The sequence below is a fragment of the Ceratotherium simum genome, chromosome 8 (genome assembly GCF_057802395.1).
Source record: "Ceratotherium simum simum isolate JZ-2026a chromosome 8, ASM5780239v1, whole genome shotgun sequence".
Classification (NCBI taxonomy): Eukaryota; Metazoa; Chordata; class Mammalia; order Perissodactyla; family Rhinocerotidae; genus Ceratotherium; species Ceratotherium simum.
Genome location: NC_141907.1, coordinates 2,268,638 through 2,296,619, shown reverse-complemented (window position 1 = coordinate 2,296,619; position 27,982 = coordinate 2,268,638). Strand labels below are relative to the sequence as shown.

The following is a 27,982-nucleotide window of genomic DNA, read 5'->3' as shown; positions in this document are numbered from 1 at the left end:
GAACTGCATCAAAGAGGGTGGGCGAGGAGGCCAGGGGCCAAATGCAGCACGTGGGGTTTGTGTTCCTGCAAACGAGTGAGGTACAGCCCTGTGTGCACAGCCTTTGATGGGGTTACAGCATGCTCCCACCGTCGTCTCCCCGGGTGGTGATGTCCGTGGTCTCCGTGTTCTGCTCCTAGGACGGAAAGATGAACGTCGAGGAAGAGCAGAGCAGGGAAGCCAGCGATGATAAGAGCGAAGAGGAGGAAGAGGGCGAAGACTCGAGCGAGGAGGACCCAGAGGAGAGCGATGGCCCAGATAGCCACTCGGACCTGGAATCTGACGTAGAAAGTGAGGAAGACAGCGAGAGGCCGAAGAAAGAGCAGCATCAGACTTCTGGGAAAAGGTTGACAAGAGACGGTCAAAAGGTTCGAGAAGCTGCCAGCACTGAGCTGCCCTATATGTTTGCAGGTAGGCAGACAAGTGGGTTTTCTTATGTTTTGGGGTCACCTCCATGGCCTGGTGATAAGTCTGCCTTGCTGGGGCCGTATTTGTGGAGTGGGGGACCAAGGATGCACTTGTGGATGCCTGGATACATCGCCAGCTGTAAAGCCTTGGCTTGTGGACAGGCACGGTCATCCTTCTCCTCGGCATCTGGCCGCGCTCTGATGTCACCTGACCCAAGTCGTGGCCAGAGTGTTAGCCTTTGTTGCATGACCGCAGCCAGTGCTGCTGGCCAACAGTAGGATGAGGGCAGACATGCCTTTCCACAGAAGTGTCTTCGTGCTCTTCGAGTATCAGCCTTTTGTGATGGGCAGGCGGCTGCCACAGAGACCCAGGGCAGGGCCTGTGAGAGGGCTTGCTGTGTTCAGACCTGGGCGGTGTTGTTCAGCCACATAACATCTTGTATAGAGTATAGTATGTTGTTTTGTCTGGTATGCAGAGAAAAGTCATTCAGTTCTAGTGGGACGTCCTAAATTGTCCCGTGACTTAAGGTTATTTCCAGAGAGGATAAACTAGTGGGTGAGGCTGGTTTCTGTGGAGGTGGCCTTCAATCCGTGGGAGTCTCCAGTGGTGACACTGCTCAGTTCACGTGACTCCTTCCAGCTCGTGCTGAACCAGTCTGGGCATTAAAAGCAGCACTCTGAGAGCTCGATTTACCACGTGTTGGGTACTTGAGTGCATTTCTAATTGAGGAAAGGCTGGAGGTCATTTCTTGATGGAGGCTATCTCCGGTACCCGGTCACCAACAGCTGGCCCAGTTCAATCAAACCCCACACTCAGGACATGCTAGAGCACACGTTAGATGTATTTGTGGTGACTATAATGTGAGGTAAAATAAATGTTTCTATAAAATACATGTTAAATCATCTTTTTTGATAAAGTATAAAAGAAGTACTATTACTTAGGTTGTGCTTAGTTTTTACCTCTGTGTTATCAGAAATTTCTATCAGTTATCAGAATTTTATCGTGTTATAAGTATTAATGTGAGTAATTCTCATTTTAAACATTAAGTGTGGAGTGTGCTTTGTATTTTTGACAGCTCCTGAATCCTGTGAGGAACTGAAATCTTTATTATCAGGAAAAGCAATCGAAGAGCAGCTTTTGGTGGTGGAGAGAATTCAGAAATGCAACCATCCAAGTCTTGCAGTGGGAAACAAAGCCAAATTAGAAGTATGCTGGGGTCCGTGCGTGCTGCTGTTGGGAATGTTAGGGTCAGCCCTGGTCCGTGGGTAGGAGTTGCCTGAAGCTGACGGTACCTGCCCCTCAGTCCCTTCGGCAGTGTGGTGTCACGGTGTCATAACTGCTGGGGGCGTTTGGAGCAGGCGGAGAACCAACCCTTAGCATTCGTCCCTTCCAAGGCTCACAGCACCTGGGGAGAGGCAGGCACTGTAGCCCTCATTTCACAGGTGAGGAAACTGAGGCCCAGGTGAGTTCACCTCACGTGGCCATCAAGCGGCAAAGCCAGACTTTTAGGGAAATTGGTAACTACAAATGTACCTTTTTCTCTTTCAAAAATGCTGCGTATATACTGAACAAGGGGCAGTGCTGGGTGCCTTCTTCGTTTTGTTTTAAGACTTAGGTGTTGTCTGCTATTCTGTAGAAGCACACACCTAGACCCCAGGTTCTTGTTTCGTCCACCCCTCCTAGCGTTCACTGGGGTTCTTTGCCTGCGTTTTGTGGGGTGCTCCTGTCAGTGGACCTGAGGCCCTCCCCAACCCGTTTTAGCCAGAGTGCAGGTGACAGTGCGTTGTATGCCTGTGGTTTTGTTCTGGGGGTCAGCACTGAGCTCTCGTCCCCATCCTTGTTCCTGCAGAAACTGTTCGGCTTCCTTTTGGAATACGTTGGAGATTTGGCTACAAATGATCCGCCAGACCTCAGAGTAATTGATAAATTGGTTGTGTAAGTAAAAATAGTGGGTTATCTGGAATGTGGGGCTGAGTTGAACAATTTTTATCCTATTTAGAGTCTTAAAATACATCTCAGAGTTACTGAGGTCGACCTTGTAAACGAGCCTCACAGCATGCACCTGCTGGTGACTTCAGCGACGGCGCCCCCCTCTAAGTGGTGTCAGCACACCACATCTGTCACCCTAGAGATGGGACGTGTTTTGTTTTTTTTTTTTTTTAATAATTTTATTTATTTATTTTTCCCCCAAAGCCCCAGTAGATAGTTGTATGTCATAGCTGCACATCCTTCTAGTTGCTGTATGTGAGACGTAGCCTCAGCATGGCCGGAGAAGTGGTGCGTGGGCGCGCGCCCGGGATCCAAACCCGGGCCACCAGTAGCAGAGCGTGCGCACTTAACCGCTAAGCCACAGGGCCGGCCCGGGACGTGTTTTTAACTACAAACACATTGACATGAAGACAGGTGAACACCTTCACACTTGTTCATAGTATCTGATGGCTAATCTTCTGTTTCATTCACCAACGAAATGTCAAGCTCTGCTTGGGTGGGCTGAGAGGGGTTTGGAGCATATGGTAGACAGTGTCCCATTGTCACCCTGGGAACCGCCCCCCCCCCCAGGTGCACATCGCAGTGGAACCCGACAGGGGCTCCTGTTTGGAAGCAAGTCCCTCTTGTCCGCCTGTTCCTGCCCTGCACAGGGACGGCTGGGGCCGGTTTTGGGCCCTCGCAACAGTAGTACCCCAATGAAAGCAGAGACTCCCCCTGGTGGCTCCTGGCCCCGTGTTGGCTGGAAGGAGGCAGGTGGAGAGGGTTAGTGAGAGCGTGTAGCCTAGTGGTGCTGCTCTGGGACTGGCAGCTGCCGTGCACCACACCCTCCGTGCCAGCTTCTGCCATTGCAGAAGGGCTCATGAGGAATCAGTGAGTCCACATGTGATGCACCTTAGAACGGTCAGCATGTCTGACAGAGTGTGCTTCGTCGTTACAAACAGCTCCTTCTACTCCTGCCACTACTGAAGAGTTAGGACCGGCTTTTTAGGAAATGGCAAAATGAGTCTACAGTAGTGCCCCCTTATCTGCGGGGGATACATTCCAAGACCCCCGGCGATGCCTAAAACCACAGATAGTACTGAACCCTGCATACACTATATCTTTTTGTGTACATACATACTATGATAAAGTTTAATTTATAAGTTAGGCACAGTAAGAGGTTAACGACAGTAACTGATAATAAAATAGAACAATTGTAACAATATACTGTGATAAAAGTTATATGAATGTGGTCTCCCTGTCTCTCAAACTGTCTTATTGTACTATACTCACTTTTCTTCTTGTGATGTCATCTTGTGATGACATGAGATGATACAATGCCCACGTGATGAGATGAAGTGAGGAGAATGACACAGACATCGTGATGTAGCGTCAGGCTACTACTGACCTTCTGACACTATGTCAGAAGGAGGATCATCGGGCCATGATGTAGTCTATGGTTGGATGTCAGAAGTGGACTGTGTTAGTGGTTGGGGACCCAACAAAGAGATGATTCACGTCCTGGAGGGGACTCAGCAGGATGGAGCAGGATGGCGTGAGATTTCATCACATTATTTAGAACAGCAAACAGTTTAAAACTTATGAATTGTTTATTTCTGGAATTTCCCATTTAATATTTTCGGACAATGGTTGACAGCAGGTAACTGAAATTGCAGAATGCAAAACCATAGATAAGGGAAGACTACTATAGATAGTTATAAAACACCTTTAGAAAAATTATCTGGATCACCAAGAAGGCTGGCCAGAGAAAAAGTGGATTCATCCAGGGGTCTCCAGTTCTGACTTGCTCAGTCAGCAGGTGACTTTACAGGAAAATGGTAAACGTGGGAGGTGTTGGGGGTTTTTTCTGTGTTTTTTGTTATCTGAAGTCCTTCTCCCCTCACTTATGTTTCTGATTACCAGGCAGTTATATAATCTTTGCCAGATGTTTCCTGAATCTGCAAGTGACTCCGTAAGATTTCTCCTCCGAGATGCTATGCACGAGATGGAGGGAATGATTGAGACGAAAGGCCGGGCCACGTTTCCGGGGTTAGATGTGGTAAGCAGGGACTTGGCTTAATCCAGTCATACAGCCACCAGAAGGGCCGACTACTGAGTATAATGCACACAGCTTGGAGAGGTTGGAGAGACTGGCCGTGCCCTATGGCTTCCAGATTGATCTGGAGAGTGATCCAGAGTGATCTGGACTGGAACAAGACCTGGAAGGATTGTTTACCCATTAACAGTTAACTAAAATGTGTTTAATAACAGAAGAAGTTCCGGTTTCCTTCCACATGAATGGGGCTGTGTTTAGTCTTAATGGCACAGAGGTTTTAAGGCAAACAGAACGAGTGTATTTTCCTAACGACCCAGGCCTTTGGAAAATGGGGCTGGTCTTGCCCGGTCTCAATATCTGTTCACTCACTAAGAGATGTGTGAATTGCTCTGAGTTGTGTTAACAGTTTTATAACAGTCGTGTGCTGTATTGTCATCTCTAGTAGCTTTGAAGAAATACTTGCTCAGGCCGTTGCATTTTCTAGTGAATTAACAATGACTAACAGAAACTTAAAAATACAGGATTTGTGTTTATGGTTTTAATAGGTTCCCCAAAATAGGATGTGAGCCAGTGTCCATGAACTGATGCTGGTGATGTTAGTTCTTTTGTGTGCCCCAACCCAACATCCTGATCAGACATTTCCCTGTTTAACCAGTGACTGGTGGGTACCTAGAGCCATGGGCCAGGGAGCTTCCATCTCTGCCTTCTTGGAGCTTGTTTCTGCTGAGGAGTATTAGTGGGGAAGCCGTGCAGCCGGGGGCACAGGCAGGCTGCCCAGGCCTCAATCTCAGTTCCGTTGTCTGAGCTGCGTGGTCCTGGCCTTTCTCCTCGTCTGTAAGTGGGGATGATGGTTAGTAATGCCTGACCTGCAGGCCTGACGTGAAGGTTCATGAGTTAATATGCATCACCTGGTCGAGTCACTGCCTGGTTGTAGCTGTCCGTAAACGGTGGCTGTCACCACCACCACCATCCCTTAGCTCGCACTCATGGTCTGTTGCTGCAAAGTAAGATGCAGTGAGGCTGGGGCTGCCTGGGAGCTGGTGGGCTCTCCTTTCACCTCGACTTCCTTGTCTTCCTTGGAGTCCCAAATTGGGTGGGGTCGACGGCTCTTGTGGAAGGCCCTCCTGGTAGTTCTGTAGTTGATACCAGAGCCCCTTCAAGGAGCAGAAAGGAGAAAATGGGGTCCCCTGGGGTGTGCCTGACATCTAAATTCACATGGATCAAAGTGATCTAGTTCTGGGTGCCTTGAAGGATTTCTTGGTGCCTCTGGGCAAGCTAGAGGGTTCTGAAAATCCTGCAGAGCCAGGGTGTGAGGACACCTTCCTGCTCTAGTCTGTCATCCAGCCTTTTTTGTGCCTCGTGTCAGGGTGGCCTGTGGGCTGTGCCTGACTCATGGTAGTCCCCTAAAAGTACAGTGGCCTTCCGTATGCACGGTTCTGCATCAGAGATTCAACCAACTGAGGAGTGAAAGGCCTATGATGGTTGTGCCTGTACTGAACATGTACATACAGACTTCTTTTTCCCTGTCATTGTTCCTAAACAATACAGTATAACAAATATTTACATAGCGTTTCTATTGTAAGTAATCTAGAGATGATTTAAAGTACATGAGATTATATATGCAAATACTGCGCCATTTTCTATAAGGAACTTGAGGGTCGTGGATTTTGGTGTCTGCAGAGGGCCTGGAACCAGTCCCCCGCGCACACTATGGGACGACCATACAAGCTTGCCATCGTAGTCCCCTAAGACAGAACAGCCACATTTATGTTTTTAGACGTCATCTTGGGAGAATGGGTTTTCCCTCTTGCCACGAGAGAGGCTGTCCCAGAGACTTCTCTCCATCTCTGATAAGAGGGGCCCCTCTCCGCAGCTATACCAAGATACTCCTGAGCTCCTGGCTTTTGAAACCAGCTTCAGCTGGGGAAAGGGCTCGTCTGACAGGCTGCTCCTAAGGTGTCTCTCGAATGACAGCTGACTAACAGCACCAGAAACTTCTGTCTTATCATTAGTTCTTATGAAAACGTCAACTCTTTGTTTTGCTGAGGCAGTTTGTAAGATGTTTCCAGGTAAATATTTTCTGAAAGCTCTTGGTAAAAAAAGAAAGTAACATGTTTTGAATACTCACAGAGGCAGTACAGGAGACTTAATCTGATCCTCACGACGACCCTACGAGGATTAAGTATGGTGTACTCATAATGCAGTGAGGACATTGGCTCGAGTAACCTGCCCTGATCACTGGGCCGGCGGGAAGCAGTGGTAGCATTTGATTTCCGAGTGGGCTCTGGGCCACTCTGCTGTACTGCACGTGAGTTTCTGACATTTCCTTTGGTCCAGAAAGTTGCTGCCTCTGTACCCAACTCAGGTGATGGAGCCCTGGTTCCAGCTTCTAGTGCAGAAAAAAGCATATGGTTTATTATACAGGAAGATAAATTTTCTAACCTAAGATGCTAGAAGCTACCTCCTGCCAATACGAAAGTGGGATTCTTCTGGTGACAGCTGTTGTGGCCACTCCAAGAGCAGCCCTGCCTCCTCTCCGTAATGTCGGGACGAGGTGCAGAGACTGGGGCGTGGCAGACGGGGAAACTCAAAATGTTTGCCATTCTTCCCAGCATGCTTTGTGAAGTTGAAATAGAAGGGAGAGGTTTTCTCCCCTCTGAGCTTGTGGCTCAGAGCGGGACTAATGCGTTCGGACCCGAGAACCCTGGGCTGCTTTCTCCTGAGCTGAGGCAGGAGGGGCAGTGAGTGGCCAGTTTGCAGAGGACCTCTGCCCTGGCCTTGTGAGCTTGAAGCCCCAGGATGGCCGGCTGGGGACGGGTCGCAAACCCTGCCAGGCTCACAGGGTGGTGCAGGGTCATCCTGTTTCCACTTCCCAATCCACCAGAGAACCGTCGCACGTTCCAGAATAGCCCCGCCTTTCGTGGTGTGTGTGAGGGAATGGGCATGCTCGAGTGTGTACAGGGAGGCGGTGAGGGGAGGGCTGCCCTGGCCATGAGACAACACGACATCTGCAGATCCTTCCCTGCCTGTCACCAGCAGGTTCAAAACCTGTTTTGCTCTTGGGCCCTTTGTAAAGCAGTATTTTAAACTTCAATTTACTGTCTTTAATCTCTGTGGTAACACTTTCTTTCCAGCTCATTTATTTGAAAATTGCTGGGATGTTGTTTCCAACTTCTGACTTCTGGCACCCCGTTGTGACCCCAGCACTGGTGTGCATGAGCCAGCTGCTCACTAAGGTATGTCCTCGCTTCCCCAGTGGGTCAGGCCCGCTCCCGCAGAGCCAGCATCTCCTCGGGGCTTTGTTGAGCAGGCGCGTGGCTGAGTAATGGTCACGGAGACTGACTGTTGGCAGTCAGGCATGAGAAAAGCTCATCCAAAGGGACCTGTGAAGACGAGTTGGGAGCTCTGAGATCAGAAAGGGCCCCAGCTCCCCTCCCAGAGCTCCCGGCGTCAGCAGCCCCAGACAAGGTTACAGAGCGTGTGATCCCAGAAAATAGCCTTTCAAGTTGGTGAAGGCATCAGGTCTGATATGGGGTTCTGATCCTCTTTTGGCTTAAAAACTCTAAATGGCTCCTCTCTTCTTGATCAGGCCTATGATGGGGCACCTACTACAGTTGTTGTTATTCTCCTCCAAAAGGTGGAGCCTGGTGAGCAACAAAGCTCTTGACCAGATTGAATCTCACTTGACTCTGCTCTGCTGTGAGGGGCAGTGGGTCCCTCCATGCAGGTGAAGTTTGGGGCACACGGCTCACCTGGGAAGCCAGGTTGTCTGCCCAGGGCAGTGTTCCAGAACGTTGTTGCTGACCAGTAACGGTGCCCCGTGTTCCTTTGCCAGTGCCCGGTCCTGTGTCTCCAAGACGTGGTGAAGGGTCTGTTCGTGTGCTGTGTGTTCCTGGACTACGTGTCTCTATCTCAGAGGTTCATACCTGAGCTTATTAATTTTCTTCTTGGGATTCTTTACATAGCAACTCCAAACAGGCAAAGCCAAGGTGAGTTGATGTGACGGAGCTTTTTCAAATATATTGTACTTTGGAATATTTTTTCAAGATTTTTAAAAGTAATTCATACTCATCGTAGAAAGTTTGGAATATGGAAAAGTAGAAAGAAGACAAAAACATCTGAAGTCCTACACCCAGAGTAGCATCCTTTTTTTCTATCTATGGATGTGTGGACACACCCACATTTTGAAAAAAATCTGTCCAACACGGTACTTTATCTGTCCAACACGGTAGCCAGTATCCACACGTGGCCAATCTGAACTGAGTGAGATGCACCCCAAGTGTAAAGTGTACCCCAGACAGCCAAGACTTACTACCAAAAATATATGAAATATCTCAGTTTTCTATATTGATCATGTGTCAAAATAATATTTTTATATTTGGGGTTAAATAAAATACATCGTTAAGATTAATCTTTTTGTTTTTACTTTTTTTATGTGGCAACAAGGACGTTTGAACTCACTCACGGCTCACGTTGTATTTCTAGTGGGCAGCACTGCTCTGTATAGTTTCTACAGCGTTCCGAGTTTTGGAAGGAAAGATAGTCAAAAGCAGTAGTCCAGTGAGGAAGAGTTTTAGCATTTGTTGATCTTCTGAGTTGTCCTCACCTCAGCTCCCCTCCGTTCCTCCGAGCAACTCTCCGTGGTGCTGGCCACTATCCTTCCAGGTGCTTCCTCGCACCTGCTCCTGCCCTCTGGAGATTGTACCGCTTGGCCTTTGCCCCGGGCTCGCTCTTGTGTGGGATCACTTTGCCAGCCTGATCGTAGGTCGTATCTCAAGGATAGGATCTCCTTTTGCCAGCACACCTGTGGTGTTGGGCCCCTCAGAGGTGCCCGGTGGGACATTGTTGTTTCAGACCTTGTGGAGTCTGCCTTGGGCTGTGTGGCAGTCCCTCCAGTTGAGTTTGCTAAAGGTGTCGCCTGTCCTTTTGCTTCCCCTCATAATGAAACTTTCCTGCCTGTAGCTCCTGCTCCCTGGTTGCACTGACGCCCGTGCTGCATGCCCCTGTGTGCCGGGCATGGTGGTGGACACTGGAGAGGCACAGTCCGGCCCAGGGGACCCCATCAGAAGATGATTGTGGTTCAGGGCGAAGGGCTGCAGTGTGCACTGGATACGGGTCAGGGGAGAGGTGGGCTGGCTGTAGGCTCGCTTGCCCCTCTCCCTTTGCCCGGCCACTGCCTGCTTGCCTGTGCCTGGACCACACCAGGCTCTCTGTGCCCTCGCCCAGCAGGCTGTCCCTCTGCCTCCATCTCTCTTCTGGGTGACAACTGGGTTAACCCCTGCACATCCCCCGGGTCTTCACTGGCATTCACCTCTGAGACAGGCCTTCTTTGACCTGGTTAATTCCAGGACCTGCCTCGCCTACCCAGCACTCCTGACTGACCCTTCACCCTCCTCTGCTTTTCTTTTGTCCGTCCAGCGTTTCTTTCTGATACTCCATCTAGTTTATTATGCCTTCGGGTGTGGTTTACTGCCTGTCTCCCCACGAGGTCAGGGACCTGGTCTATATTTGGACATGGCCAAGCACCCCTGCCAAAGCTATCACCCTGTGTCTGGTGGTAAAAACCAGTGCATGTTTGTTAAAAGTGAACTTTCTAAAGGCTTTGCCCTGTAGGGCCTGCCCTGGGAGCCCAGTAATCTCAGAGGCCATCTCTGTCCCTGTCCCACTTGGAATTAGGTTACACTCTGGTGCACCCTTTCAGAGCCTTTGGGAAGAACTCGGAGTTGCTCTTGGTTTCTGATGAAGAGGACACAGCCACGTGGCAGAGGAAAAGCCTGTCCCTTCATTGGGCGAGTGGACTGAGAGCCCAGACCAAGGCAGAGGCCAACCACACCAGGTATGTGCAGGGCCGGGGCTCCTGGGAGTTGGTGCCTGAGCTCGTGCTGTGGTGCCCCCAGGCCCCTGGGTGCCAGGCCTGGAGCCAGACACCACCCAGGACCCAGGACCCGGCACCTTGAGGATGCACCAGTGTTCTCTCTGTTTGCAGGTGATATGATCTTATACGTAGAAAACCCTAAAGATGCCACAAAAAAGCTATCAGATATAATAAATGAATTCAGCACAGTAGCAGGATACAAAGTCAACACACAGAAATCAGTTGCATTTCTATACACAATGAAACAGTCCAAAAAGGAAATTACAAAAACAATTCCAGGGCCGGCCCCGTGGCTTAGCATTAAGTGCTCGCGCTCCGCTGCTGGCGGCCCGGGTTTGGATCCTGGGCGTGCACCAACACACTGCTTCTCTGGCCATGCTGAGGCTGCGTCCCACATACAGCAACTAGAAGGATGTGCAGCTGTGACCTACAACTATCTACTGGGGCTTTGGGGGAAAATAAATAAATAAATAAAATCTTTAAAGAAAACAAAAACAATTACAATTACAATGCTGTGAAAAAGAATAAAATACTTAGGAATTAACCAGGGAGGTGAAAGACTTATACACTGAAAACCACGAAACATTGCTGAAAGAAATGAAAGAAGACATAAATAAATGGAAACACGTCCTCTGTTCGTGGATTGGAAGACTTAATTGCCTCCAGGGATTAGGTTTCAGCATATGAATTTTGTAGGGTCACCAAGCATTTAGTCCATAGGAGGAGGAGGAGAATGGGGAGGGCTGGGGCTTTTATTGTAAACCCTCCTATTCTCTGATATTTTTTTTTCCCTCCCCAAAGCCCCAGTACGTAGTTGTATATTCTAGTTGTAGGTCCTTGTAGTTCTTCTTTGTGAGCCACCACCACAGCGTGGCTACTGACAGCAGTGTGTGGTACCAAACCCAGGCCACCAAAGCAGAGCACACGGAACTTTAACCACTAGGCCATCAGAGCTGTCTGTCTGATTTTTTAAATTGTGGGTTATTTGAATTTTTCTTTTTTTGGGGGGGTGAGGAAGATTAGCCCTGAGCTAACATCTGTTGCCAGTCTTCCTCGTTTTGCTGAGGACGATTGGCCCTGGGCTAACACCCGTGCCCATCTTCCTCTACTTTGTATGTGGGACGCCTGCCACAGCATGGCTTGATAAGCAATACGTGGGTCCGCGCCTGGGATCCGAACCTGCACACCCTGGGCCGCCAAAGCGGAGCACACGAACTTAACCACTACACCACCAGGCTGACCCTTGAATTTTTTTTAGTGTGTTAAAATACATAGGAAGTTTACCATCTTAACCATTCTTACATGTATAGCTCATTGGTATTGTTACATTCACGTTGTGTAGCCATCACCACCATCCATCCCCATAACTCTTTGCATCTTGTAAAATTGAGACTCTGTCCCCATTAAACAACAGTTCCCCATCTTCCCCTCCCCCAGCCACGGGCACCCACCATTCCACTGTCTGTCTCTATGGATTTGACTACTCTAGGGACCTCATATAAGTGGAATCATGCAGTATTTGTCTTTTTGTGACTGGCTTATCTACTGAGCATAATGTCCTCAAGGTTCATCCATGTTATGGCTGTGTCAGAATTTCCTTCCTTTTTCTTCCATTGTATGTATATGTCACATTTTGGTAATCCATTCGTCCATCAATGAACACTTGGGTTGCTTCCACATTTCAGCTATTATGAATAACACTGCTGCTATGAACATGGGTGTACAAATGTCTCTTCGAGACCCTGCTTTCACTGCTTTTGGATATTTACCCAGAAGTGGAATTGCTGGATCATATGGTAATTCTATTTTTAATTTTTTGAGGAACCTCCATACTTTTTTCCACAGAGGCTGCACCATTTTACATTCCCAGCAGCAGTGCACAGGGTTCCACTTTCTTCACAGCCTCACCAGCACTTGTTATTTCCTGTTTTTTGGATAGCAGCCATGCTCATGGATGTGAGGTGGTCTCATTGTAGTTTTGATTTGCATTTCCCTAATGACTGATGATATTGAGCATCCTTTCATGTGCTTATTGGCCATTTGTATATCTTGTTTGGAGAAGTGTTTATTCAAGTCCTGATGGCCATTTTTTTCCATGAAAAAAATACAACTTTCCCAGAATGTGTGTATTATTTTCAATGTATATCTGCTTGATTTTGCAAATAGTAGTTTAAAAACTAAAATGGAGCCTCGAGTTGTTATTGCATTTCCCACACATTCCGTCCTGTTCAGGGAAACATGGTGATGTTTCCTTTAACACCTAATACCGTGAGCAGACAGCTGCTGCCAACTCTGCCCAGGGGCAGATATTTAACCTCAATCTACTGAGGGCCATGGTGGGTTTTTCAGAGTTGTGTGTGGGGATTTTAATTTTTGTCAAGATTATTGACTTTGTTGGTAACTGAAATAGAACGAGCTGCTCCCCTTCCCTGCCTCTGCCCTGAAGCTGGGTGTCGCCCCCTTGCAGACTGTGCTGCGTGGCCGTGTGTCTGGCTCTGGTGAAGCGCTGTGTGCTCATGTATGGCGGCCTGCCCTCCTTCCACGACATCATGAGCCCCCTCAGAGCCCTCCTGATGGAGCACCTGGCTGACCGCAGTCACCCCCGAGAGCTCCAGGTGAGGCTTCCTGGCCACCAGGGTCCTCTGCCCCGGCTCGGCCGTTTCTCTGAGCAGGGGGCAAGTTAGCAGGCATTTCTGTCATTGGGGTTGCAGCCCTAGAAATCATGGACACCATCTTTGAAAATTATAAAGACAAATGGGAAACAAAATTATAGTGAGAAAACTAACGAGAAGTAACTATACTGCTGGACTGAGTCTGGGTGCAGAATTTTATCTGAGAACTGTGTTACATTGTCACCTGCCCCCGCCAGCCTCCCCACTGCCCACCAGGACCAGGAGAGTGGTTCTGGGCTCCACCTTCCTCCCAGGCCACATAGGTTTTCTGAGGATGGTCCCACTGTCCTGTACAAGGCGACAAGAAGCCATGAAGGACGCCCTCAGTTTGACCTGGGAACTCCCGCATGTGCGTCTAAATGAGCGTCTTTGAGGCTGTCCAGTCCCTCAGCAGACCTTCGAGTCCTGCCTGCATTTCCTTCCGACTCCTACTTCCCGCCCAGGGCCCGCCCCTGTCTTCTCTCACGTGGTCTCTGGTCTCCTGACCCTGAAGTCATTCCACACCAGCCCCGGGATCCCGTTGGAGGGAAAGTTGTCCCTCCAGTAGTGTCTGGTCCCATCAGAACAGAAGGCAAAGTCAGGACTGGGGTGCACAAGGCCAGGGAGACCTGGCCCTCCCCCTTCACATGCTCTGACCTCCTCATTTGGGGTTGTTGCACTTGCCCTTTTCTCTGCCTGGAATAGTCTTGGAGCCATATGGCTCGTCCCCTTGCTTCATTCAGGAAGCAAGGTCACCTGGGAGGAAGTGGCACCCACTGCTTGGCACTTCCCATGCCTCTTCTCTGTGGCATGACCATTGTCTGGTCTCTGCCCCAGTAGATCATGGGCCCTGTGAGGACAGCAACTCTGTCCTCCCTGGAAGTGTCCCCAGAGCCAGGGCAGACCACAGCTGTCCACACTGAGGCCTGTCATCTTGTGGAAGGTTGATGAGGCTGAGGTGTCCACACCTGCCTCTACCCTACATCCACTTACTGTAGAGGTGGCTGTGGCTTGTCTTTTAAAGGACAGAGTGGCTGGCTGTCTTGTGGGATTTGGGCTGGCCAAGGGGCCACGATGGGATTCACAGACCCAAGGTGAACTGAGCTGGTCATGCCTTGTGTGCAGTCCCCGTGGACTCTGGGCATTTGGCCCTTGGAGTTAAACGTCTGGACAGGGGCCAAGGGGTGGCTGTGCCCGTGGTGCAGGAAGCCTGAGTTCCAGGGCACACCTATGTGAGAGGAGAGGAATGGAACCAACATCAGTGGGCTGGCTTCTAGAAAGTTCCTCAGAAGCCCCAGCCAACTCTTTTGGAAGCCAGGGCCGTGATGAAAGTGCCTTAACCGTCTGGTTCTCTTAGAATGAAAGTAAGGTCAAATCACAAAGACTGGCAGAAACTTGGTCCTGCTCGGTGCCTCATCCTGTGGCCCCCACTGGCTACCCCTTCCCCCGACTCCCCAGGGCACAAGGGATGGCTCTCCCACACATGTCCACAGGAGGTGGATCTCTAGTGCCCAAGCACAAGTTTCTCTGGAAAGCAGATGCCATTATGTTTGCCAGATGCTAGAAGAACAGACTGTCCTTCCTTCTCAGATCAGTGTCGGTGAGTCTCTAGTCCTGCCAAGCCAGCAGCGTGAGGAAGGATGCGAGCTGTCTCGTGCGTCAGCAAGAAGATGGAAGCTTCCCTTACAGCTGGGCCACGTCTTTGAGCACAGCTTCTTTGCACCCACACCCCTGTATTTAGCAGATGAGATGCTGGGCCCAGAGAAAGCAGTGACAGCAGGAGGGTCTGAAGGAGGCAAGATCTCGCTGCAGTGAGGCCGCGGCACTCTCTGTCCCCCTCCTCTCGGAGGCCACAGAGCCTGTGAGGAGGAGCTTGTGAGGCCACATGGTGGGCGGCCCGTCAAGGTGTCAGCTGTGTTCTCGTGTTTCAGGAGCTGTGTCAAAGCATACTGACAGAAATGGAAAACCAGAAGAAGCACTGTCGGCCACTGATCTGTGAAAAGAGCAAGCCAGTGCCACTGAAACTGTTTACCCCCCGGCTGGTCAAAGTGTGAGTCCAGCAGCCCCCCGCCACTCCCCCAGCTCTGGGAGGGGCCCAGGGAGGTCAGGGCTGTGGGCTCAGCCCGGGGTGATGAGGGGGAGGCCAGTCTTGAGACGAGGCCTCGAGGAGAAGCCACACCTGGAGCAGACGGCTCTGGTTGAGAGATGGGGCACACTAGACTCTTGCCTCCTCAACGCTGGCTTTCCTTTTTTAGCCTCGAGTTTGGAAGAAAACAGGGAAGCAGTAAGGAGGAACAGGAAAGGAAAAGACTGATCCACAAACACAAGCGTGAATTTAAAGGAGCCGTCCGGGAAATCCGCAAGGACAACCAGTTCCTGGCTCGGATGCAGCTCTCGGAGATCATGGAACGGTGAGGGAGCCTGTGGGGTGCCCGGGAGACTGCAGCCTTCACGCTGCCTTCCCCAGCCGGTGGCCCTGGGCCCCACGTGGGCAGGTGCTAGGGTAAGGGCACTGGTCCCTCCTGTACCCGCATTCCTGGCACTGGCGGGCTCGGCTGGGGCCCTGGGCTGGGCAGGTTCGTCCCCCCTCTTTTCCTCCATCTGCACTGGATGTGGCAGTTGGAGGCCCCAAGTGGTTCTGAACTGCTGTTGGGTCAGTCTGAAACAGGCAAGACAGCTTCCAAAGACTAATCCAAAAATGGGTTGTTGGTTTTTTTGAAGGGATGCGGAAAGAAAGCGAAAAGTGAAGCAGCTTTTTAACAGTCTGGCTACCCAGGAGGGTGAATGGAAGGCTCTGAAGAGGAAAAAGTTCAAAAAATAAATAATGTTTTATACGTTAAGCAAGGAGATGTTGTATATTGAAAGTAATAAAGGGTGCTATAATGGCAGTGTGATTTTTTTTTTCCTCTACTTCATTTCCTATGAAAACATCTCTCCTGATGAAATGCGCTTTTGTTGTTCAGAGCAATCCTCTGTGAGAGCCATCTGCTAATAAACTTTAAATGGTTCATCGAGTCCAGACAAACCTCAGTTAATTGCAAGGTTTGGGACTTAAGGGATTCTGGCCAGTGCTGTTTTTGGTCAACCAAAGATTTTTCCCTTCGTGTATAAAATTCAAGATTGTTAAATCACGTTACATAAATTATAGTTTCAATAACAAATGAAACAAGTTTGCAAACAGTTCAGAAATTGGAGAAGAAAGAACTCGCGCGTAATCCTGGCATCCTAACAGCCACGCCGGGCGTTGTCCTAATTCAGTCTTTACTTGATGCTTTGAGGTGCCGGCCTTGAGTCTCCTCAACGCTAGGCCGCTGTGGAAGCTGGGAGGAGATTGGGCCCCATCTGCACCGACCCAGGGGGCAGTCTTCTAAGTTTTGGGTCAGAATAAGTTGGAAGATGCAGAGGTTATGGTTAAGGTTGCAAGCTTGTAAATTAAACAACAAAGTGCTGGTTTTTCATCCTCTCCGCACTAACCATCCTTAAGGATGAATGAGGAAGGTCAGTGTGCGGTTTGCTGGACCCCAAAGGGGCTGTGGGCTGCAGGCAGTGAAGGAGCCCTTCTGCCTGCCCTTGTGGCCCACCTTGAACTGCATAGACTGGCCCAGGACTATGGCCTTGTACAGAGCCATCCACTGAACGCTGCTGCTGCCTCCCTGAGGGGTTGCTGAGATGGGAAGGTCCCTGTCCCCATGCCCCACCCCAGTCTTGTAGGGTGAGGCAGTGGGGTTTTCACTCCCGAGGTGACTGCAGGGCTCAGCACTGAGGCCTTGCCTTCCAGAGCCAGCAGCCTAGGGTGGAGGCCAGTGTCACAGCATGTGGTCACACTGACCAGCCCTGCAAGACGGCCCTAGAGCATGCATTGAGAAGCCCATCCCTGAGGTCACACAGCCACAGCAGTGACCATGGCGAGATTGAGGATTAGCCAGACTGGTTGTGGGCGAGGTAAGGAAGAAGGTGACCAGTACCCCATTTCTGGCTCCTCAAACAGGTTGGTGGGGAGAAGTAAAGAGTTTGACTTTGGACATGTTGGGGCTCAGATTGCTGACAGGGCCAGAGCACCCCCTGGTGGCACGTTGAGCCCAAGCCAAGATTGCCAAGAGCAGCCTTGGGTTTTCCAAATGGGAGGAATGAAGCAGCCACGATGAACCAGACATTCGCATCTTCACCAGCCTCCCCTAAGACTGTTCATAGACAGAATTTTGCCAGGTGCATGGCCCCGTAAATCTAGAAGGCCTTGGTGGTTGTCACATCCACAAGCCAGTTTGGCTTCACCTTGTCGCTGTGTAGGCCTGGCCTGCTGTTAACGTCATACAGCTTCAAGGTTTCGTCCACATGTAAACTCGGTCATGCAGCTGTTGCTACATTAATTCACCAAGCCCCTGGCTCTGGACACTCACCCCACTGTTCCAGAAAAGTGGGACCAAGTCAGGTGCCAGGCTCTGCAGAGGCCTTGTTTGTCAGTTCTGTGAGGATGAAGTGTGCCAGCAACAAGCTCATAAAGCCCCAGCTTTATGGATCGTGTGTCATCCAAGCATACCTCTGCCCACCGTGGGCCTCTCCCCAGCCCTACTCCAGACATAAATCTTAGAAATGTCAGTATTGATGTAGATGGCCCATTGCAGCCCTGCCTCCTGCTCCTTGTAAAGGGGAGAATAGAGAATGGGTCATGGAAGAAGATGGCTATGAAACCCAGCTCTGACCACCTGGCCAGGTGCACAAACAAGGACCATTGCATTTCGATATGAATACATTTGCATATATATCATCCAACTCCTTTTCTTCCCCTCTTCACTACCATCTAAGGTAAGAAGTGGTAACGCAGTTAACTTATATCTCAAGTATGTAAGTTACAGACCACTAAAGGGGGAAGTGGCTCAGCAGGAAGAAAAGGAACATCACTCAAAGGTGGATAAAGGGACAGCGTGTCCTCTTTGGGGAAAGCACTGTGCGTTTTCTTTTTGGTTGTAGGTGGAATATTTGCTTATGTTAGACATAAGTGTGACTGCTTTTATCTTTATTTGGGAATCGCTTGAATTGTAGAAGATGGAAGGGAAGCGGGAGGTGTTGACGTCCCGAGCTCCTCCAGCTGCTCTGGGGGCTCCTCCTCCAGCCCTGGGCTCGCTGTGAGTGGGCGTGCGCCGCACTGGAAGCGCCAGCTTCTCCTTCAGGCGGTCCCGGGCCACCAGGCCAGTCACAGGAGGCAGAGCGGCTTTCAGTGGTCTCTGCTCTCCTGACTTCACATCCCTTTCCTCCTCGCTCACCTGCCCTGAGATTTCAGACTCAGCACCACACGCATTCCAAACAGTCCAACTGAGACAGTATGTGCGGTCAAACCCATGGGGCCCATCACAGCAGTAGTGCTGCCAGGCCCAGGCCTGGGGCTGCTGGTATATTTGTGGGTGACGGCCTGTCTCCGAGGCACCCAAGCTGGCAGGACTGGAGGGTGTGAGGAAGGTCCAGTGAGGGCTGGACCCCACGAAACTGCCCTCCAGGGTGGAGGACCCAAAGCTCCAGGGTCCTTAGAGCCATCCCCGTTGGGTAGAGGTTGAGGGGGCAAATGGGACTGTGGCCTGTCAGGTACGTTCGGCTCTGAAGCCGCCCCCGCCAGGACCAGGGCTCAGCAACTGCAGGATGGATGGCAGGAGACGCCCCAGCGCCCGACTGTGGGCCTGGGCAAGGGGACCTGGGGCGCGACCATGCGTCGGGCCTGCAGGAAGACGCCCCAAGACCCGCCAGGAGGCTGCTGCTGGACCCCGTCCCGGGCCAGACCTGGAGCCTCGCGGCCTGGGGGTCGGGGCTCGCAGCGCAGCTGGATCCGCCCAGACTCGGCAGCGGCGCCACCGCCCCGCAGAGCGTCACCCCGCCCCGCAAGGGCCGGGGGCGCGGGAAAAGAGCGCGCAGAGCGCGGGGCATAAAGTAGCGACAAGGTCCTCACCCGACTGTCGGCCCTCGGAATTACGCCGGCCGGAAGAGGAAGCACCGGTCACTTCCTGGGCGGGGCGGGGCGAGGGCGGGGCCGGGCGTGACAGACACACCCGCCCCGCCCCGCCCCGGCAGCCGGCCCAGCGGTACTTTCCGCGTCCGTCGGTCCGTCCGTCCGTCCGTTCGTCTGTTCGTCCCGAGCACGCGGCAGCGGCAGGTGCGGGGCGGGGCGGGGCGAGGCGGGGGGGCTCCTGCATCCAGCGCGCGCCCCACGTTCCTGGCCCGGAGGCGAGCCCGGCGCGGGCGGGGGTCGTGTTCTCCGGGGCGCAGGGAAGCCTCCTGCACCCGCCCGGGGCCGCCCAGGTCCCGCCCTCCACCCGGGCCTCAGTTTCCCCGTCCGCTCCGCACGAGGACGTGGGCATCTGGCGTGGGGTGGGCTGCGATGCCCCCACACCGGCCCCTTGGGACAGTTGGCCTGGGTGGCTGCGGTTTCTTTGCGCAATCCCCGCAGCGTGAGTTTCCTGCTGCCCGGGGTCGAGGGAAGGGCGCACAAAGGGACCCCTGGATTGGGTAATGGGCGCCCCCCAGCAGGGCGGGGCAGGCACTCCCTTTAGGGTGCTCGCTGGCTATTAGCGGGTTGGGGCATGGCGGGAACTGGGGGACTCGGTTTCCTCTGTGGTTGGGTAGGCGTCTGGGGCTGGGGTACCCAGAGGTGCCCTCGTGCAGACCTGCCACCTCTCGGCCAAGCCAGATCAGAGCCGCCCCACCATGGGCTGGGGAGCCGGCGGGAGCTGCACCCCGCGCCCACCCATCCACCAGCAGCCGGCGCCAGAGCCCCGCGTGATCACTGTGGTCTTCCTTGGCCTCCTGCTTGACCTCCTGGCCTTCACCCTGCTGCTGCCCCTGCTGCCCGGGCTGCTGGAGAGCCACAGCCGTGCCCACGTGAGCCCTTGCCCATGTCCTGATGACCCCTGACCCCCACGATGGTTGTCCACTGCCCCAATTCCATCAGGGACTCCCTCAGCCTTTGTTATGCTTCCTTGTTCCCCAGGACCCCCTCTATGGCTCGTGGCAGCAAGGGGTGGACTGGTTTGCCGCAGCCATTGGGATGCCAGCAGAGAAGAGGTACAACAGCGTCCTGGTCGGAGGTATGGCCTTGAGCCCCACGCTGGGGGCATACTAACATCCTATCTTCCTGGCCCCTTCCTTCCTCACTCCCAGGTCCTGTCCATGCCTTCTCGCTCCTGGGCACTGTCTGCCCCCTCTCCCAGTGGAGTGTCCACTCTCCGTCAGGTCCATGGCCTGGGAGTGCAGGGCCCGGCGTGATCAAACCCGTGGGGACAGGGACTGGGGTGTGGTGACCATGACCTCTGTCTCTTTCAGGTCTGATTGGCTCGGCCTTCTCCTTCCTGCAGTTCATCTCGGCACCGCTTACGGGAGCAGTCTCTGACTGCCTGGGGAGGCGCCCAGTGATGCTGCTGTCCCTGGTATGGGTGCCCATGGGGTGGGAACATACAGCCTGCTCCCACCCACCTGGCAGCCCTCTGGGGAGACAGGGGACGGCTGTGGGCCCTCCATGGCACCTCATGGGCCGTCACTGCCCCCTAGGGGTGGTGTGTGAGGGGGCGGTGACTCCTGTTGCTAAGCCAGGCTGTCCCAGAGCTGCTCCTGCCACCTATGGGGACACTGGGAACACAAGTGGTCCTTGGATGTTCCAGAACGGGGCAGGGTCCCAAGGGTGGTCCTGGGCCCCTTCTGGCCTCAAGTGACCACGCCCGCCCCTTGGCCCCTGCCCTGAGGCAGGCAGGTCTGGCTGCCTCGTATGCTGTGTGGGCTGCCTCAAATAGCTTCGCAGCCTTCCTGGCCTCCAGAGTGATTGGGGGCATCAGCAAGGGGAATGTCAGCCTCTCCACTGCCATCGTTGCCGACCTGGGTTCACCTGCCGCCCGCAGCCGAGGCATGGTGAGTGCACATGGTGGGGGATGAGGGGTCGGGGGCTCCTGGGCCTAGGTCTCCCTGCACGGCTCAGGTGGCCTTCTCCCCAGGCAGTCATCGGGGTGGCCTTCTCGCTGGGCTTCACACTGGGCCCCATGCTTGGCGCCGCCCTGCCCGTGGAGATGGCACCCTGGCTCGCCCTGCTCTTCGCAGTCTCTGACCTGCTGTTCATCTTCTGCTTCCTGCCGGAGACGCTGCCCCCGGAGAAGCGGGTATGGTGGGACCCAGAAAGAAAGTACTGACAGCTCCAGGGACTGGGGGCTCTGTTCCATGGGCCTGTAGGGATGCCCATCATCTGTGCCAGTCCCAGATACCGGGGGGGGCCAGGCTGTCCTCTCCTGGTGTCTAGAGGCTCTTGTGAGCAAGTGCTTCTTGGGGCCCCTGCGGTCCCCAGGTCCCCTGCTTCTAAGGCCTGGCAGGCGGACTAGAGGCCAGGTCAGCTGGGGCCCTGCAGGGTTCAGGGGCTGAGCAGGTTCAGGTCATGCCTGTCCCCAGGCTCCCAGGCCTGGGGTGCCCCCAGCCTCCTGGCAGGCTTTTCCAGCTCTGCCCCCACCCCAGGCGTCCTCCATTGCCCTGGGATTCCAAGCTGCTGCTGACCTGCTCAGCCCCCTGGGCCTGCTCCACTTCTCTGCTGTGGCCCGTGGCCAGGACCCGCCCGCTGCAGACAGTAAGGAGCCGCCCTCCTCACGAGGGTGGGGCTGTCGCTCCCTCTGGCTGCCTGGGGCTCCCCCAGCTGCTGTCAGGGCTGTGGGCCGTTCAAAGCCCCCTCCCTGCTGCTCCCCAGGGCTTGGCAGTCTGCGCCGCTTGGGCCTGGTCTACTTCCTCTACCTCTTCCTGTTCTCTGGCCTGGAGTACACGTTGAGCTTCCTTGTGCACCAGCGCTTCCAGTTCAGCAGGTGCGAGTGCGGGGTTTCTGGAAGGACCCCACCTGGGGATGCCCTGCCATCTCCCCATCCTGACCCCCTGCTTCTGGGCTGACTCCGTGCTGGCCCATCTCCCAAGGCCCAGCCAAGGAACCTGGGGCTTCCCAAGGAACCGGTGGCTCACCACGAGAATGGGTGACAAACAGGCTGTCACCCCAGACTGCCTGGCTAGGGGTCTTGGAGGAAGGGTGGTCAGCTGGCCTGCAGGGCTGGGACCGCTAACAGCTCCCCCGCCCCCGCCTTCCCCAGCCTGCAGCAGGGGAAGATGTTTTTCTTCATCGGCCTCACCATGGCCACCATCCAGGGTGCCTACGCCCGGAGAATCGGCCCTGGCAAGGAAATTGCAGCTGTGAAGCAGGTATGGGGCTCGCCCGGGGGTGTATGGGCAGGCGGTATCCTGAGCTCTGCAGGGGTGGGGAGTGCTACCCCCCACCGTGCTACCATGCTACCCGCAGGCCATTCTGCTGCTCATGCCTGCCTTCCTCCTCATCGGCTGGGGGCGCACGCTGCCTGTGCTGGGCCTGGGGCTGCTGCTCTACTCCTTCGGTGAGTGGGCCCTGCCAGGCCGGAGGGGGCATGGTCGGCGGCTGGGGGCTAGAAATCCTTCTGAGCCACGCACCCTGGCCTCTGCTCTGGGCTGACGGGTGCCTCCCTGATGTCTCCCACCAGCTGCTGCTGTCGTGGTGCCCTGCCTGTCCTCCGTGGTCGCTGGCTATGGTGAGAGGCCCTTCCCTTGACTGGGGCCGCCTGGGGTGGGTGGAGGCCCGCGGGCACCTGATGGCCTCGCCCCTTCTCCCCCACAGGCTCGCCCGGGCAGAAGGGCACAGTCATGGGCACACTGCGGAGCCTGGGGGCCCTGGCCAGGGCAGTGGGGCCCATGGTGGCCACCTCAGGTGAGGGCTGTGGGATAGCACTCAGGGCATGCTGTGTACCCTGGGGTGGCCAGGCCAGGCCCGGGGGGCTGCTGGCCCATGGTGGAGGCCACACAGCCCCTCCTGGCCTCCCTCAGCTTCTTGTGTCTGCTCTTGCCTCCTTGGTTCCAGCCACTTAACCCCACAGCTCAGTCCTGCCATCCTGGGGCCAAAGAGTAGGCAAGGGCAGTGGGCGCATGTCACCACTCAGGCTCTCTCTCCACAGTGTACTGGCTGGCCGGGGCCCCGGTCTGCTTCACCGTGTGCTCAGGGCTCTTCCTGCTCCCCTTCCTCCTCCTGCGGAACCTGAGGCCTCCAGCACAGACACTCAAGGCCGAGTAGCTGAACTGGCCCCACCCCAAGCTGGGGGAGCTGAGGCAGGAAGTGGGAGGCCTGGGCCAGGACCACTCCCCACTGCCCGCCTGACCCCTGCTTTTACCCTGGGGCCCAGCCCCAGGGGGCCCAAGGCACTCCTTTCCCCTCCCTGGTGTGGACCTGGGCAGCCCTGTGGAGTACAGTCAGTGACTCCAAAACCTTCCAGGCTTTCTGTCTGCTTGGTTTTTACTCTGCAACACATGGCATCAGCCAGGCCTCTGAATGACAAAATACAGCAGCTATTTTATACCAAGTGCCTTTCTCTAGTACACAGCTCTGCCTCAACACCCACCACCCTGGAGGACCCCCAGGCACCAGACGCAGCAGCTTGAGCTAACAGCTTCTACAGCTCCACTGACCAGAAGAGTACAGGCTCTTCCCAAGCCTCAGTTTCCCTTCTGCACAATGGTGAGGGTGGAAAGGCAGATGGAGGGCTCTCCAAGACCGAGGTGTGCCCTGCACCCTGGCAGACTGGGGAGGAGGGACTCCTCTGCTGGACTGTCCCCATCACCAGTCCTGCCTCTCCTGTCTGCTCAGCTGCAGTGAGGCTGAGACTCTGGGGTCTGCTCAAACTGTGGGGACACAGGAGTGTCAGGACGGCTTTCTGGTGCTCTGTGGGCCCTGCCCGGCAGCTCCCTGCCCACCACCTTCAGTCCCAGCAGAGAAATAAGGTGGCACTGAGGCAAGCAGTTCTGGGTTAGAAGGTCCTCCTCCCCAGTCCAAAACAACAAATGATGTCTAGTCAAGAAATAAACACTTCGCGATCTTTTTTTCAGAATGTGAGACAAACTTCTGGAAGTCCTATTTTAAAGGAACAAAGAAAAATAATTAAAATGTAAAACTCCTTCCCAGATTTAGACAAGGTAACTGCTTAAAGAATTTTATTTGTGAGTAAAACTTGTTACGGTGAAGAAAGGACATAGGACCTGTCCTCCCAAGCCTGTGTCGTATATGCCACTAAACTTCATGTTGTAATACAAACAGTTAAAATAAACTACAAAAGTGAAATTAAAGTCATTGCATATGTGGGATAACAGGAAGGGATCAAAGGAAGAGTCCACGGTTAACTGCAGTCCAAGGTGATGGAGGAGAACGAACACCACCATGGCAACAAAACGATACACAGAAGAAAAGCAGCTTGCTCACTGGGAAGCATGAAGCAGTGGTCAGTGGCATGCAGCCAGCCTCCGGTCCTGCTTGGGTGTCAAGTTTGTGGGACCCGAGCCCAGGTCTGGCACCAGATCCACCAAGGGCACCCTCCCTCTTCCCCAGGGGGGGCCTCTCTGGGGGCAAGCAGGCTTGCCTGCACCTAGTCAGGCGACACCAGGCAGCTCTGGAGATGGGTCACCCTCAGGGAGTCCATCTGGCCACCCATTAGTTCCCACTAAGCAGCGTCACACTCTCTTCCAGGGATCTGACTTAAGTGAGAATTCATGACAGTGTCGAACAAGGACAGCAAGTTACGGCTCCATAAAGTGACTGGTGGGAGACGTCAGGTCGGGACCACCAGGGCCAACTTCTACCTTGAGCTATCTTTTATCAAAAACAGGGTATCTTTCAGGCTGAGTTAAAGTAAGAGTAGATTAAATCCCTTCTCAGTTCCAACACGTCCCCCAAAATAGGTGAACAGCGCTCTGCTGCAGTCTGCAGCAGGCCCTAGAGAGAAAACTAAAGTAAAAAGTGGCCCCGTTCATGTTCACAGTCAAAAATGTGAATTGCAAACCTGCAAAAGAAAATTCTAGAAAGGACTCTTCCCCCTCCTGATACACCATCCTTAGGAGAATCTAGAGGCTCCAGTGAGTAAGAAACTGTGAGCCCCTGAATCTGTTTTTGGCCACGAGGTCATCGGTTAGACCATGCATAGGTTGCGTTGGGTGTACACAGGCCCATTTGCTGTTGGGGTTTCCGGCTCAGCCCAAACCCACCTCTCAAAGGCCGCCACGATGCCCTAGGCCATTGGCAGGCACCCGAGTGTTTTCACAGGACCGAGGCTTTGTGTATATGAACAAAGTGAGATCACTGAGCAGATAATGCCAGCAGGAAGCTACGAGTCCGCTTCAGTCACCTGAGACCTTGAGGTGAAGGGAAGCCTAGCAGACACAAAGAATGGGTTACTTCACAACAGGAAGGAGAGCAAGAGAGGTCAAGGCCAGAGCCAGCAGAGCCTCAGACCGTCCAGCCAGGACCATGACAACACCCCGGGGGACAGCGTGCCACCAAGGAACAGATTGAGATGAGCCGAGGTGCTGGTCCCAGCAGGGCAGGACGCAAAGGTGGACGTGGAGAGCAAGTCTCCCAGAATCTAAGGCTGAGGGCCCAACGGCAGGGCCGGGCAGAAGGGCCACTGCGTGCACACACAAGTTAGCACCGGCCTACGTGGGGGTTTGGTCACGCCGTGAGGGGAGCTCGAGCTACGTGGAGGGATGAGCTTTTTTGCATTCCATTACACAAGAAGACAGAACAAGAGACACAATCGGGGACAGGCCAGTGGCGTCAGTCTGTGCAGGACAGGCCTTCAGGAGTCGCTCCTCTTCTTGCTCTTCTTCAGGAAGGAGGGGGTGCGGAATTTCTTCTTCTTTTTGGATGGGGACTTGCCTGGAGACCCATCACTGCCAGGGTCCACGGCAGCCCCCTCTTCGGCAGCTGGGGAGGCGGCCTCTTCAGCTGCCTGGGCTGGGGCTGGCTCAGGGCTGGCCACTGTGGGGGACCTGGTGGGGCTTGGAGGCCCACGGGCCTCACAAAGCCCCTCTTCCTCCTCCTCCTCCAATGTCGGGAAGCCAGGCGCTTCTGAAGGCTCATCAGGGGACAGGTCGGGGAGAGTTGGCTTGAAGGTGGCGGCATCACTGTCGTCTCGGGAAGTTGGCTCTTGTGGCAGGTCTGGTGGGCAGGGCAGGAGAGATGGAGTTAAAGGTCAACTATCCAGACTTCAAACGGGGATCTCGAGATAAGCAGTGCCATGCACAGACACTGCCACTGTATTTGACTAGAGGGATTTTTACCAAGAATAAGAAAACTTAAGGTATACTCTACTTCAAGGCTGGATGTAGCTCATAGTACAAAACGTAGACTCAGTCTCAGGGCAGTGTTTAGCTCCTTTTCATAGATGGCACGCTGACAAAACCAGATTCGGTCCCAGGGTCTCGGTCGCCAGTCACAGAGTGACCAAGGCAAGCTGAGAACATTTTCAGTAGTATGATGTTCTATGTTCAACACTTGAAAAGAGGTTTGCTTTAGAACTCTAAGGGCACGTATTAGTAGTCCTGAAATTAAGCCTAAATTTGGGTCCACAACATCTGGTCTCCCCCAAGAAGAAAACCATGGAAAACCATGGCAGCCAGTGGAAAACCATGTGTTAACTTCCAGACCCCATGTGCACATCAATGTCAAACAAAATAAAGCCATTTTAGGCTGGAAAATTAATCAAAAGAAAAGAGATGAACTGTCAGGTAAGGGGTAGGGGCAAAAATCAAGCCCTCTTAACAGTTTGAACATCGAAACATAAAAGAGCAATATGGAACTTGTTTGAAAGAAATAGCCTGAAGGCGGGTTTCCAGTGAAGGTTCCCATCATGAGATTTCTACACTAACCTGGGGGAAACCAGTTTTGTAGATTTTTAAAAATAGCCTGTCAACTTACAAGCAACTGGCAGGTTAGGTAACACCAAACTGTTTAGTACTTAAAAATCAAGCTGAACATCAGGACAGTGACATGGAGCTGAGTGAGCGCGGGAGAGGAGCTGCTGCAGGAGGCTATGGGCCCTGAACACTTAGCACTTTGGCTCTGGTGCTGGAGCTGCTGCCCCATCCCCGCCCCCAGCAGTCACCCTCTGCCCCCAGATAATTAAATACCCTTACTTAATTGGGGCAGGAGGAAGTCAGGATTCACTCTGCAAAGCATGCAGACGTTGCCTGTGGGTGCTCAGGGGAACTTTTACCATTTGACCAAATGTCGCTTTAAAAAACTAGCGCCAAATGTCGCTTTTCTGCCCTCCTCAAATTAAGCTTAAGCACCCAGCTTAAGCAAAGGTCCAAACACATGCGACCCCATGCAGCAGGTGGCACAATCCCACCCTGTCTGAACCTAGTCTAGATTTATGTCTGATCCAATATGGCAAAACCTTCCCATCAAGCAATCATGGGTCTCAGAAGCTGAACAGGACAACATGATCCCTCCAGAATTTCTGAGACCCAGAGTGCTCTGAGTAGCACTGCCGTGGTCCGTGGGAGCCCTGAGGGCAGGGCTCAGGTGACTGAGCGCCTTCCAGGAAGGCCACTGCCCAGAATGGAGGGACTGGGTACAAAAAGGGGGCAAGGGGGCTCTGTTTTTATTTTGAATAAACAGAAAACAAAACTTAATAAGCAACAAAGAAGCAGGAGAATGAGGCAAAGCACAGGGGATTCTGGTTAACTAGCAGAGGGCCAGAAGGCGGGCGGTACTTACTATGGTAACAGGTACTCTTTAGCACATCCACCTCCTGTTTGTAAGGCAGCCACGAGAAGAGAAAAGCACAGGTAGAGAGTCTATGCATTCAGTCACAGCCATTGAGTTACAGAAGGAGAATGGCCAAGCCATTCTTGTGGACACAGAATGAGGTGAAACCTGACAGGACAGGCACGAGAAGCACGACGTACAAGACCGAGGGACAGACACACAGGCCACACACCACAGACATGCGGCGGGCTCTCTGAGAGGCCCCCGGAGACCAGTGCTCTCCATGGTGTCTCTCCTACCTCGTTGTGACATCTCACTAACCAATCTGTTTTGCCCCAAGTTACCCAGGACAGAACCACAACAGGAGTGGAGGAGGCTGGGCAAGCTCAGAACCACGTGATGTACTGGTTTCCATGCAAATGCACACT

At 53.3% G+C, this 27,982-nt stretch overlaps 3 protein-coding genes across 8 annotated transcripts in view; 2 read left to right on the top strand and 1 right to left on the bottom strand.

Moving 5' to 3' along the window:
• The window catches only part of NOP14 (NOP14 nucleolar protein), a 28,757-nt gene extending 12,872 nt beyond the window's left edge, over window positions 1–15,885 (top strand). Inside the window, exons 8-18 of the mRNA XM_004432236.3 lie at window positions 180–450; window positions 1,523–1,653; window positions 2,297–2,382; window positions 4,339–4,474; window positions 7,606–7,707; window positions 8,307–8,460; window positions 10,148–10,307; window positions 12,814–12,961; window positions 14,929–15,047; window positions 15,253–15,408; window positions 15,719–15,885. Of these exons, the coding sequence (XP_004432293.1) occupies window positions 180–450; window positions 1,523–1,653; window positions 2,297–2,382; window positions 4,339–4,474; window positions 7,606–7,707; window positions 8,307–8,460; window positions 10,148–10,307; window positions 12,814–12,961; window positions 14,929–15,047; window positions 15,253–15,408; window positions 15,719–15,818 (1,563 nt within the window). The 3' untranslated portion in view covers window positions 15,819–15,885. The remainder of the gene's footprint in view (window positions 1–179; window positions 451–1,522; window positions 1,654–2,296; window positions 2,383–4,338; window positions 4,475–7,605; window positions 7,708–8,306; window positions 8,461–10,147; window positions 10,308–12,813; window positions 12,962–14,928; window positions 15,048–15,252; window positions 15,409–15,718) is intronic.
• Window positions 15,886–19,041: 3,156 nt separating this feature from the next.
• SLC75A1 (solute carrier family 75 member 1) lies at window positions 19,042–23,187 on the top strand. Its single transcript, XM_087434835.1, has 13 exons — window positions 19,042–19,136; window positions 19,671–19,861; window positions 19,971–20,067; window positions 20,303–20,406; window positions 20,723–20,881; window positions 20,965–21,126; window positions 21,473–21,581; window positions 21,699–21,810; window positions 22,087–22,195; window positions 22,293–22,383; window positions 22,507–22,554; window positions 22,641–22,730; window positions 22,975–23,187. The coding sequence occupies exons 2-13, from the start codon at window positions 19,688–19,690 to the stop codon at window positions 23,088–23,090; spliced, it is 1,371 nt and encodes a 456-aa protein (XP_087290961.1). The 5' UTR covers window positions 19,042–19,136; window positions 19,671–19,687; the 3' UTR covers window positions 23,091–23,187.
• An 800-nt stretch (window positions 23,188–23,987) lies between these two features.
• Window positions 23,988–27,982, bottom strand: part of ADD1 (adducin 1) — a 95,192-nt gene continuing 91,197 nt past the window's right edge. For all 6 annotated transcript variants that reach the window (XM_014788836.2, XM_087434832.1, XM_004432232.3 and 3 more), the window contains one exon: window positions 23,988–26,000. In XM_014788836.2, the coding sequence (XP_014644322.1) occupies window positions 25,639–26,000 (362 nt within the window). In that variant the 3' untranslated portion in view covers window positions 23,988–25,638. The remainder of the gene's footprint in view (window positions 26,001–27,982) is intronic.

Excerpts from the sequence above, each read along its gene's own strand:
- SLC75A1 (XM_087434835.1), top strand. The coding sequence starts at position 19,688 with ATGGGCTGGGGAGCCGGCGGGAGCTGCACCCCGCGCCCACCCATCCAC. Across the intron at positions 20,407-20,722 it reads CAGTGATGCTGCTGTCCCTG|GCAGGTCTGGCTGCCTCGTA; the intron begins GTATGGGTGCCC and ends GCCCTGAGGCAG. Across the intron at positions 22,384-22,506 it reads GCTGCTGCTCTACTCCTTCG|CTGCTGCTGTCGTGGTGCCC; the intron begins GTGAGTGGGCCC and ends GTCTCCCACCAG.